Here is a 12,550-nt window from a genome sequence, read left to right as displayed (position 1 = left end):
CTTCAAAGTGGAACCTCTCTTTTGCTGTCTTTAAGGAGACCTTTGTGCTGTTGCGGTATGTGGAGAGAGAGTTTTTTTCTCCCCTTTTAAAAGTTTTGTTCCAGGGGCTGAGAAGAAAGCTGGACTCTGAGGGAATATTGAATGAAAATTAAAATCAATTAGGCTATGGACTTTTGAGAGTGTTCGGAACGACGCCGTGCGAAGAGAAAAAAAGCCAAGATTTTCAAGTGAGAAAATGCCCTCATTTGATGTGCAATTGAGATGAATAGACTCGTCCTATAATTACATTTGCTGTGGTCCTTCTGGACGCTGTATTTCACATAAAATGGGCAGTGTTTAATGCGTAAAAGTGGGTTGTAAGTTCTCTGACGATTAACCTGACAAGTGATTAAGCGACATTAGAAACTTTACAGTTATTCATCAATATTTAGAAAGTTTGAGCAGTTTGGTTGTAGGCTAAAGCAGCGCCTGCGACATTTCATAAAATGCATTTAGATTAAGGAAAAACGAAAACAAAAAGCTAATTAGAATCAACATGAAAAAGGCATAAGATGAAAAATGCTAGTTATTTATAAATCGTAGTCCTAAAAAAATCTCAATTTCAATACAGATTTAGCTACATTTAGAATGGCCTGGTTACTGAGAACACGTTTATTAAAATAAAAATAGGATAAAAAAAATAAGAATGTTAATCCTGTTGGTCAAACTTAAGAAGCCCATTCGGTCTTGCTTTTTATTTTAAAAAAAATCGCGTCCTTCAAAAGTCAAAACACTTTTTTACTCGATATCAAGAGCACGTAATATTACAATGTAATCAAATATTTTTTAGATTAATAACAAATACAGCCACAAAACACTTCGACAGCGACTTTATTATCACACGATTGGATGGGCAGCACGAGTGACTGAAAATACAGCCACAGCTCCACCTACAGTTTACAGAGTGTAATTGCGCGGTCTTAGTTCCTAATGATAAGCATATACAGTGAAATCAGGAGATTTTTGAAAAATCTTGAACAGTTTTACAGTAATTACGAACGGTTTAAGAAGGCGATGACATTTTGTTTTCTAAACAACTTAAATGTATATTACAATGCATTATTTAGTGTTTCAGTTACACAGAAGTTGGCTAAATATTGTATTTATGAAGTGATAATCCAGACATTGATTAGAAAAGGGCATGTATAAACTAAACCAAATGTGAACTACAGTTATGCACATCTGACCGCCCAAATACACAGCCTAAATCTTAGCGTTTTTTTCATAAACACTTCATAGGAAAATTAAGGCAAATTCGAGTATTTTTAATATCAGCATTCGATCACACTAAACATCACCATATTTTCAACTGGAATTTTAATTGTCCTGGAAAGCAGCCTTTCTCTTCTCGACAAAGGCAGTCATGCCCTCTTTTCTGTCCTCCTAAAAACAAGAGCACAGCAAGTTCAAGAAAGCTTTTTCCCAAAAAAGGAAATTAATAAACAGAAGAAAAGTGACGCACCGTAGCAAAGGTTGCATGGAACAATCTTTTCTCAAGTCGACTGCCCTCAGCTAAAGTTAATTCAAACGCTGCAAGTAAAGTTTACATAAAACTATCAGTTTCTAAATGGCTACATTTTTGGATGCATGAATGACAGTGAGCCTCATTCATGAAACATGAATACATTTTTTACAATCTCTTCAATAAATCCCTCACCTGCATTAACAGCTTCCTTTGCCATGGCGGAGACAAGTTTGGAATTGCCAGCTATTTTCTCTCCACATTTGATCGCTTCTGAAACCAGCTGATCAGCAGGAAATACTTTACTTACCAGACCTATAAAGATGAAAACATTAGTCCACATATTAAATTGAGAGAAGCTGTAGTGCAACAGTAAGTTTGAAAGACAAACCAGATTGTTTTGCCTCCTGAGCTGAGATTCGGTCTCCTGTGAGAACCATCTCCATCGCAAGGGATTTCCCCACTGCTCTCGTAAGCCTCTGAGTGCCGCCAGCACCTGGAGCCAAAGAAATCATGTGATCTCAGCAACCTTGCTTTTTTATTAATGTTCATAATTATTCTGCCACAATCAATCCACATAATTAAAAACAGGATGCGTTATTGTACCGGGAATGGTCCCGAGCAAGATTTCGGGCTGTCCAAACTGTGCCTTTTCCCCAGCATAGATTATGTCACACATCATGGCAAACTCACATCCTCCTCCAAGCTGGATAGGACAAAAACTTTGTTTATGCTCGAGCTGGAATTAAGATTTAAACAGGCTTTCTAGTGATTAAACTTAAACATTTACCTACCGCAAACCCATTCACAGCAGCAATTACAGGCTTTTTGACTGTTGATACCCTGTTCCAATGTGCCAAGAAGTTTCCACCATAGCAGTCTTGAAAGGTTCGATTCTGCATCTCTTTAATATCGGCTCCAGCTATCAAAGCAAAAGTGTCAATACAACATACAACCAGTCCAAAAAAATTATAATTGAACACTCATTTTATTGACAGTTTCACACCTGCAAAGGCCTTTTCACTCCCTGTGACAACAATTGCTCCCACTTCCCTGTCATCCTCGAATGCATCAAGAGCTTTGCCCACCTCCATCATAAGCCCATCACAAAGAGCATTCAGGGCCTTTGGCCTATTCAGTTGGATGAAACCAACATTCTTCTTTTCACCCTTTTTGTCAACCAGTATGTACTGATAGTGGCCACCTGCAAAAAAAGATGAGGGTAAAGGTCAAATTAGCTCACAATATGGCTCGATGCTCGATTTTGTTTTAAATGATAAAAAACAGAATTGATAGGTCGTCAAATACATCACCTCACCAGTACTTAAATAGTATTATTATATGTATTAAATATGTTTCAAATGTAATCAAACGCACAGAGTGGTAGCAGCAGCTTTCATAAAGGTAGGCGTTTCCATTACAAAGTTGCAGGTACAACAACAACAACAACATTTCAGCAGCCACAGAAACAGAGCAAGCAAATGACGCAAGTTTCCAACCAAAGCAAACCTCATGGTTTCCAAACCAAACCTTTCCAAAGTGGCATTGAAAAGGACGACATTACTTTTAAGTAGACATGGTTCCTGTTACCTGAACTGCATTGCCTGGTTGCTGCTAATGCAGAGGGCAGCAGTTTACTGTTTTTGAGAAGTAACCCTGTGGATCTGCAGAGCAGCGCCATGCTTGTGCGAGGTCAACGGTGACACACTGCGACGCTCGGGCTGAAGCCGCGTTGGTTGGCTGTCAAGGGTGACGTCATTGCGTAATCAGGATGCCAGACATTTTATTACAAAATCCCTCTTCCGTTGTCTTATTTTGATTACAGTTTTACATGTTTACGTCTTTTATTTTATTTTATAATTGGATTTTATAATATCCACCTCAAACGTGAAATCATCCTCTTTTCTTAGTGTTAAATCACACGAATATAATACAAACAGGTTTTAAATTTTCCTCTTACAAACCTCTTGTAAGTTACAACCTTGGATTCGTTTTCAAACGAGGATTAAATGGAAAATAATGGCAACAAGTATGGCACATTTTTGCGTTTATAGCGCCATCTATTGGTCACTTTTGTGAATCAACTCCACATTTGCAAAAGGCACTGTTGCCAATTGAAAATATACGAAATACCAAAGGAATGATCTGAGGGTAATGTTATTTATGGTCTCAAAAACGTTATATTTATTGCTTTCAATAATTTGTATTAATGATATTCATATATTTATTTCTCCCATAGAAGAAACCAGCCAGTAGAGGGCGCTTTATTCTTGCAATATTGTTGCTGTTTACGGTCTTGAGTTTTGTTTAAACGGGCAAACTGCCAAGCCGTTTTAAAGAATCTTTATGCCAACTTCTTACATGACACATTAAATGATTTCAAAGTCTGTAATTCATTATTTTATTGTTCTGTAAATCAGTTAGAAAAACATTGAAACTTATGAAGATTACAAAGTTCAGGAAATAACTAAATCTTGCCTGTAAAACCAAAACACAATAATGCATTCACATATCAACAGTTTATCCAGAAGGCAAGGTAAAAATAGTATTCATTATTTTGGTGTGTACGTTTAGTTAATTGTAATGCACGTACTCTTTAGGTGTAACATATGGCAGCATATTTACAGGGTATTCGTGGGGGCAAATATATAATACCTTGGCAAATTTTAAGTTTTATTGATCATTTTATTTGATTTATGTCAACTATACAACACTGGATTTAACCACACACACACGCAAAAAAAATGCATTACATTACAAAAAAAATAAAAAGTTATCTTGAAAAGTGCAGCTCAAAATTCAAGTCTGTTGGTGTAACTTATTAGTAATCATTCAATTTTAGATCCCAAATACCAACACTGTATTTCAATAGGCACATTTCTGATAAATACCATGTTTTGAAAGCACACTAAACCAACTCTGCAGGTCTTGATTTAACTCGTGAAAATGATCGTACAACTACATCCAACATCACAAACTAGCTCTAAATAATGGGCCACTTTAGAAATACACATACACCTCTGAAATGGTCTTCAAATAAAATAACTGACATGATGCTCTAAAAGCAAAGCTCTGAATATCCCAAAGAGGGGGGGGGGGGGGGGGGGAAACATGTATCACGTTACCTTAAGAAATCAAGTGTTGATGAATTGATAACCAGTGAACACTTAAAGGGATAGTTCACTTTAAAATGAAAATTCTGTCAACCTTTACTCACCGTCAAGTTGTTTCAAACCTGTATGAATTTCTTTCTTCAGCTGAACACAAGGGAAGATTTTTTAAAGAATGTCAGTAACCAAACAGTTAGGGGGGAAATAGTAGGGGGGAAAAAAATACTATAGAAGTCAATGGCTCCAGTTAACTGTTTGGTTACTGGCATTCTTCAAAATATCTTCCCTTGTGTTCAGCTGAAGAAAGAAATTCATACAGGTTTGAAACAACTTGACGGTGAGTAAAGGATGACAATTTTCATTTTAAAGTCAACTATCCCTTCAAACTAGATCACATACACTGTCAAACAGTGTCTAGACATTATTGCAGTAGCAAAAAAAAAGTATATATATATAAAAAGATGAAGCATATATAGAGGCCCTGTTTAGTATATGTACATCCAAAATTCGAAGGCTTCATAACAATAGTTTACAACAAAGACATTCATTTTCAGCCCTCATAAATGTGAAACTGTTTGAAAGATTGTTAATTTATTTTGATATACAAGACAAGTAACAGCAATGAAAACGGAAGCATTAAAACTGTTATCTGTAATAGGGAATATTAGAAGGATCATAGGGAGTCTGGTGAAATCATATTGATAAATATATGCCTTGAATGCATTCAAAATTACTTTGGATAACAGTGTCTGCCAAATGCATTAGCAGAATCTATTACTATACTAGCGCACAGTCGAAACGTTTGATATTCTCTCCTTAAATCTCCTTTCTCACCTGTTATTTTTGTAAATATAGATCCCTCCCCATTTTTTTAATTATGCAGGTGCAATTTCACACACACGCTTTTCAGAGACCAAGCGATGCTCAAAATGGTCAACATTAAAACAGCACCAGACAAAATGAAGCAACACAGATTTAGCAGTTAAATAGCAATACTGTAAAGTGTATCATAGTGGTCCCTATGACCAGGTTTCAATTGCTTAATGTGTCATATCGAAGTGTGTTTGCCACAATATGTCATATGGGTGTGTGGTCAAGGACCACATTGCTTGTGTTGCAAAACCAATTCTCATTAAATAAACTCTGCATGAGTTTGTGACACATGAATTGTTGCAGAGAAAATCAGTCAAGATATTCAGAACGTAGAAAACGGCCTACTTCACATTAAATGTACATTAGTTTATTCAGCTGTCGTTTTTCGATCAGGAGTACCTTCTCTCAACACATTAAGATCTTAAATAGAACAGTTTCCTATTGCAGTCGATAAATATTATAACCTGAACACTGATGTGAGCAGATGGTTTCTAGCTGGTGTTAAGTACTCTCTGGCAAATAATAGCATTATTCCATCACATGAAATTCAGTCAAGCAGATCGGCCAGTTAAGTAGACAAAAACAGCAGCCCTTCAACTTCATTCATCACTGCCTCGGTTTCCATGTGTTCCAGGACACAAAGAGAAAGTATACTATTATAAAATATTACAATGCTCACCTGAATAAATACTGAGTGATGAGAAGCACTGCCAGCTTCTTCACAATAGAGTACCGTTTTAAAGTTTGGGGTTATTAAGAATTTTTTGTGGTTTAAGAAATGAATGCTTTAATTAAGCAAGGACACATTAAGATGATCAAAAGTGACAGTTTGTCCTTTATCACTGTCATTTGTAACAAAAGATTTATATTTCAAATAAAATAATTTCTATTCATCATAGAATACTGAATTTCTTGAATCCATTTTACACAAAAATATTAAGACGCAAAATCACTGATAATAAGAAATGTTTTTTGAGCAGCAAATCAGCACATTAGAAGGACCATGTGACACTGATCACATAAACAGCCTGGCTAATCATAAGAGACTTCTTTCAAAAGCATTAAAAAAAAGATGGGACTGATCCTTAACTTTTAAACGGTTGTTTATGCATGTGCATATCAAGAATTATTTCTCTGGTATTGAAACATAATTAGTAATAATAATAATTACTGATATCACACCAATAGAGTGGTGCAGGTATGATATCACTATGTAGGCCTAAACGCAGAAGCAAATGACCATTTTAGCACTTTCGGTTCCCTTGTCCCAAAGTCGATGGGTTTAAAAAAAATTAGGTTTTGGTTAAATGGCTGAAATAAGGTATGTGGTGAACACAAGCTCAAGACACTTTCACGTTTTATTCTATAACATAAAATACATCTGCATTACCCCACTCATGATTTTTTTTAAGCTGTTGAAAAGGCGGTTACTAAAAGTGGCTAAATGGGACTACAGAGGATGTTGAATAGAGTAAACGTTATGCTCATAATTGTGCTCTTATAAACTATTCTAACTCAAACTTTCTGGAAAGAGTTGTTGGAAGCTTAGTGATGTTGAAGTCGAGTGACCGTGGTGCAGTTCATTTATAGCCTACCTTTAGCTTTTTAATCCTGGCGACTGCATTTAGGCTTCAAAATTCATTTTGTGTTCATCTGTGAAAATTATCTTGATGGACAAAATGTGCAAGTATCATAAACTTATGCTGATCACAGAGCTTGTTTTTAGCGATAAATCCTATTGGGTTTTTCTCGAGGGAACCAGTGTGATGCTAACGGCCGGTTGGCCTACAGTGACGCCATACCTGTACCACTCTGTTCAGTACTACATTTGGAGGTGGAGCAGAAGACAACTGAACTGAGAGGAGAGCATTGTGGGTATGTAGGGGGCTGGATAAAAAGCGTTGCTGAACGCGGAAAAATGCTGACCCTTTGCTGCGTTTATCTTTAGAGGAGTGACATAAGGAGTTAAGATTGAGGAGGGAGTCGTCAATTTTTTTTCTGTGAAGAAACTCACTTTACATCCACAGCTATTACGAAGCCTATAAGTGGATGATGGTACATTCAAGAAACAATTCAGCCCTGTTATTTCTGCTCCTTCTACTTTTACTAGGTGCTTATAAGCGTAAACAGACGAGCGGACAAATATCAAATAACATTGTCCTTCTAAAAAATTTTTTATGACATTAAATAACAATTCAAACCCAGATGGAACAGCGAATGCTGAATCTGAGCTCCTGTATTCTAGAAGCCAAAGTATGTCAAGAAAGCCCATCTAATAATATTATTCATTTAAAGCATTTTTGTCATCAGAATGAAATGAAGTAAATCAACTTTCTGATTTCCTGAGGTTTGGATCATTTTGAATCTACACTGCTAGACTACAAGCATGACTACATTGGCAGTGTTTATTGAGAGAAGCTAAATCCCAGTGGCGCATGGTACTGCCACAGAGTGCATATCAAAGTGTGCGATCCCTGAAAAATTATCAAAGCTAAACAAATAAGCTACAATGTGAAGCAAGGATATCGGAAAACACACATCTGATATTGCAACCATTCACCAACCTGTTATGATACAATACTCGGAAATCATTCCAATGAGAGGTTAGAGGGCAAAAGTAGTGAAAATGCAGATGTTGTTGATGTCTTTGTGAGCTGCGGCCCAGAGGCCTTCACTGCCTGTGGCAAATGCACAGGTGCACGCGGTCACCTGTGAGAAGTCCTTTCTGGAGCGTGCTCAGGTGTGCTTGCCTAGCCCAGCTTGGTGATCTGAAGACTCCCAACTATCCGGATCATATTAATGGCCAGCAAAGACTTTACTTTGTGATAAAAGTCAAACAGCTGGTGTCCATCCACAAAGATCCTAAAACGCTGGTGCTCACAATGGATCTCAATCTGTTCAAATGGGGAAAGGAGAGGGGAGAAAGAGTGAAATGAGATCAAATCAAATGAATCCTTTGTCAGTCACTGAGACACACTGAGGACAGTGTGTTGAAAGGAAGTGTTTGTGTGACTTTGCATGACTGCTTATCTCAGCCCAACATTTGGAAACAGTGACCCATTTTTGATTCGCCTTCAGCCCCAATTACAAACAATAAGAACTCATTATCTTTACTGACTTTGTTCGTACAACTCTCTGCCATATGGAAATATTCTGTAATTGCCTATTATGGAGGAATAAACCATCATGCAAAAGCAGGCATACTTTCTGGGGAAAATAATACATTTAAAAATAAACATTATATAGACACTGGCGTTGGTAAGATTTGTGTAATGAAGTCTCTAATGCTTGTCAAGCTTTCATTTATTTGATCAAAATATTGTGAAAACAGTGATATTGTGAAATATTATTACTTATTTCTAGGATTTATATTCAATATTTTTTAATTCCTGTGATGAAAAAGCTGAATTTTCAGCAGCATTACTCCAGTCTTCAGTGTCATATGACCCTTCAGAAATATTCTAATGTTAATATGCATTTTATTCTACTATTGTAGGTATTATTTCTGAAAAAAAATCATTTAAATAATCCTTTGATGTAGGAGAAAAAGGAGGAGAAAGGAGGTTTTGCCTCTCCATTTCAGATGTCCACTACACGCCACCGCTATAGACATCACATTAGAGTGTCTAGGAGATACCTTCATACAATATGGGCAAGGAGGAAGCTGCCATCGTTTATGGACACAACCCTGAACCCTGATTAGAGATCTCAGATTAGAGAACATGTAGATGTCAGTGTTTCAGCTCATTACCCTGAAAGGCTGGTCCGGGATGAAGGGGAAGTAGGCTATAGGTGCCTCCTCCTCACTCCATTTCCCAGAGACTCGTGCATTCCTCAGGAACTGCCTTTCAGTGAATCGTGCGCTGAGTTTAAGGGCCACATCAGTGAGCTCTTCATCATCTTTCTTCTCACTGTGGCCACAGTTCAAAGTGATGTCAAAGCTATGGGAGGACAAAAAAAAACAAAACATAAGCATGCAAACAGCTGCTTTGTCAATTCTGGTGCAATGCACTGTCTAAAGTTATTTATCTTATTTTGTTTGAAAGTGTGTTTAGTATGTCAGCATAACCATATGACTAGCCATTAGTGTTAATAAAAATATGACAAGTGTTGCATGATGAAGCATTACAAACAGTGTGCTAATGTGTCAAACATTACAGATAAATAGTATGCATCTATTTTACATGAATTCATGTGATTTTGGACTGACTGAGCCTCACAGTGCATTCCTAATGGATCAGCAGGCTGTTTAGAAAGGCTAATTTCCTGATCTGAAATTAAACATAAGCACCACTTAATAATCGATTATATCAGAACCATAATGTGCCATTTGGTTAAAATAATGCATAATTACTATGTAAAGACTATACCATAAAGAAAAGTATGTTTCTTTCATATTTGTGTGTCTATAATATAGTCATACAGGCTGAACATTAGGCTGAATAACAACCTAAACCTTGTGATTTACCTATTTGCATCAGCATACTAAAATGTTTCCAGGACACACCCAATGCTTTCAAAACTCCTTAACAGTATCAAAACACTATAAACTCTACGCAGTGTTGCGCACACACACCCATGCAGATCTACAACCCAAAGATGTTCCTCAAAACATAGTGCTGTCTAATTTGAACAGAAATTGGGCCCATAATGCTGTTTAAGGAATCTTACAAGATTTTGAGACAAAGCTTACAAGGTTTCTGATGCAACTATTTGCTAGTGCTACAGTGTGTACATTCATAAATATGCTATATTAATGTGAAAACATACCTGTCTGGCTCTGGATCAATGATGCCCATTATAATAATCTTCTTCCCAGGCCTCATCCCACCTCTGATCCGTCCACTGAAAGGAACTGTCTGGTATATCAGATGTAGGGAAAAAACATCAATGCCAAAACTACAGCATAACAACAATTACTTTTAAACATTACTCTACCAGAATACGAGAGATGTCTTCTTTATCAGGGGAGATCAGCCCAGCATCTCCAAATGAATTATTAAGGTGAAGATCATCTTCGATGCTCTTCAAATGAGAAAGAGAAGATTTACAGGTTTAAAGAGCGAGATGCAGGATGAAATAAAGCACATGCGCTGTAATGCAGAGATGCAGATTTTAACAATAAAACGGCACGCCTTCAATGTACTTCATTGAAAAAAACAGCATGTGCACCAAATACACCAGAGCAAAAATCAGGCTCGGCATATTCTTTGTCAATTGCGATACATCTATATAGTGCATTTCAACAAAATCATCAATTTCAACTATTACGAGAGAGAAACGATCCTCTCCTCTCATGTAATGCATACATATTTCCACCGCGCTTAATTCGTATAAAATATATTATTCTTATTATCTACAATAGTGTTATGAAAATCTGAAGCATTGTAAGATTTTAGAGGTATTTGTGACTTACTATCGCGTCCTTTTCCATGCTCGCCACCGCCATCTTGAACAAAATACCATAGGATGCTTATCAAAGGCGGTGCAGTTTAGGAATCTGTCAGTGTCGTGGCAGACTGGACAGGGAACTGCAAGGTGTCTAAGTTCAAGAATAAATTTTTAAAACAAACACAAATTCTCTTAACGAATTAAGAAGCAACTCTATTGTCTCTACGTTAGAAAGAAATATGCTGACACGGATTATCGTACGGGTGGAGGTTAATCCAGCCTCCATATGAACCCAATCTGCTCAGATCTCATTGGATCATCGTAGTATAATTACCAACAGAATAATACGTGGCTCTATTTTATCACATTTGTATTTTAAAACATGGCAATTTGCTTGCTTAAACGCTCAGGTCACCGGCGCTAGTATTTGTAATATTTAGTTTTAAGATGTTTTTATTTACGCAATGTTTGTCAGCAGGTAAACATATTCTGTGCATTGAATTTGTTGTTGGTTGTTGTGGTTTTGTTAGTTAATTCTAATCTAAAAGAAAGAATTGCCATTGTAACAGTGTGATTCTAATCTTTGAAATATGCGCTCTCAGTGAGTGGGCTGATAGTGACCCCTAGTGGCATTTGACTATGGTGGCATGTTTGTAAATCTGTGGTTCATTCTCACCACTAGTATAGGAAATCTATAAAAATAGGTTTAATAGAAATAAATAGCTATACACCAATAAGTAATATAATATAATGTAGTAATATAAATGACCATTTATGTACAGTGACTGACCGTTTTTGTGATTTAGTAGCCTACAATATTTTTTTTTAAATGCTCGAATAACAAACAAATAACACTGCCAAGGGAGTACATATAGAAACATAGCCACACAATACAGAGATATAGTGAAAAAAAACAAAAAAAAACAAAAAACAAAACAAACCTACAACATTTTCTTTGTTGTAGCTCTGAATCGCCATAATCGTCATGATACTGACGTTTTCATTTACTGGTTGATGAGTAAAACGGGTATCGAGAAGGGTAATCTATTCTATATGACACTGAAGTGTCTAAATTGATAAGAATCAAACTGATCATAGCCAGTAACAAACTTTTCTTTACAGCGCTAGTTCCTAAAAGTCAGAACACATGGCTAATTTTGAATGGCCGTCAATGGAGAAAGATCCTTTTTAGTTAGGCTACATTTGGTGTAGTTGCAGCATCCACCAGCAGAGGCTGTATGATTCTGCTAACTTGGTAAAAAAAAAAAAAAAAAAAAAAAAAAACACTAAAAGAAAAAACTGTTACACTATTTTTAGGGACACTCTTAAGTTAACCAACCTAACCACCAAAGAACTTGATGATTTGGTTTTGGTGGTGTTTTAGCACAAAATCATTTAGTTAAATAACTTAAGGAATATTCATCTCATGCATTTATTTTTATTATTATTATTATTATTATTATTATTATTATTATTATTATTATTAGTAGTAGTAGTAGTAGTAGTAGTAGTAGTAGTAGTAGTAGTAGTAGTATTACCCTTGTTATATACCCTAGTTACCCTTATTATTATTTTTTTTCTATGCAGGACCACATACCTACCCTAGCATCTCAGACCGTACACAGTGAAACACCCAGGATGGATGCTATTTTATATTGTGATTAAAAAAAATGTA

The 12,550-nt window shown here is 36.3% G+C and overlaps 2 protein-coding genes across 2 annotated transcripts; both read right to left on the bottom strand.

Moving 5' to 3' along the window:
* Positions 1-855: 855 nt before the first annotated feature.
* Positions 856-3,221, bottom strand: echs1 (enoyl CoA hydratase, short chain, 1, mitochondrial). Its single transcript, XM_067420714.1, has 8 exons — positions 3,092-3,221; positions 2,508-2,705; positions 2,296-2,423; positions 2,108-2,207; positions 1,893-1,997; positions 1,697-1,816; positions 1,502-1,569; positions 856-1,422 (listed from the first exon to the last, which is right to left on the bottom strand). Exons 1-8 carry the CDS (start codon positions 3,180-3,182, stop codon positions 1,357-1,359), a joined length of 876 nt encoding a protein of 291 aa, XP_067276815.1. The 5' UTR covers positions 3,183-3,221; the 3' UTR covers positions 856-1,356.
* Positions 3,222-5,171: 1,950 nt separating this feature from the next.
* On the bottom strand, positions 5,172-11,170 carry lgalslb (lectin, galactoside-binding-like b). Its single transcript, XM_067421671.1, has 5 exons — positions 10,901-11,170; positions 10,423-10,509; positions 10,255-10,343; positions 9,236-9,425; positions 5,172-8,378 (listed from the first exon to the last, which is right to left on the bottom strand). Exons 1-5 carry the CDS (start codon positions 10,931-10,933, stop codon positions 8,235-8,237), a joined length of 543 nt encoding a protein of 180 aa, XP_067277772.1. The 5' UTR covers positions 10,934-11,170; the 3' UTR covers positions 5,172-8,234.
* Positions 11,171-12,550: the final 1,380 nt, after the last annotated feature.

Source organism: Pseudorasbora parva, chromosome 17 (assembly GCF_024679245.1).
Source record: "Pseudorasbora parva isolate DD20220531a chromosome 17, ASM2467924v1, whole genome shotgun sequence".
Taxonomy (NCBI): Eukaryota; Metazoa; Chordata; class Actinopteri; order Cypriniformes; family Gobionidae; genus Pseudorasbora; species Pseudorasbora parva.
This window is presented reverse-complemented; position numbering and strand designations above follow the sequence as displayed.

Coding starts and splice junctions, on each gene's coding strand:
- echs1 (XM_067420714.1), bottom strand. CDS start 3,182: ATGGCGCTGCTCTGCAGATCCACAGGGTTACTTCTCAAAAACAGTAAA. Junction 2,706..3,091: donor AACCAGGCAATGCAGTTCAG/GTAACAGGAACC, acceptor CTTTTTTTGCAG/GTGGCCACTATCAGTACATA. Junction 2,208..2,295: donor CTGCTGTGAATGGGTTTGCG/GTAGGTAAATGT, acceptor TGTCCTATCCAG/CTTGGAGGAGGATGTGAGTT.
- lgalslb (XM_067421671.1), bottom strand. CDS start 10,933: ATGGCGGTGGCGAGCATGGAAAAGGACGCGATA. Junction 10,344..10,422: donor AAGACATCTCTCGTATTCTG/GTAGAGTAATGT, acceptor CTGATATACCAG/ACAGTTCCTTTCAGTGGACG. Junction 9,426..10,254: donor ATTGATCCAGAGCCAGACAG/GTATGTTTTCAC, acceptor GTCCTCCCATAG/CTTTGACATCACTTTGAACT.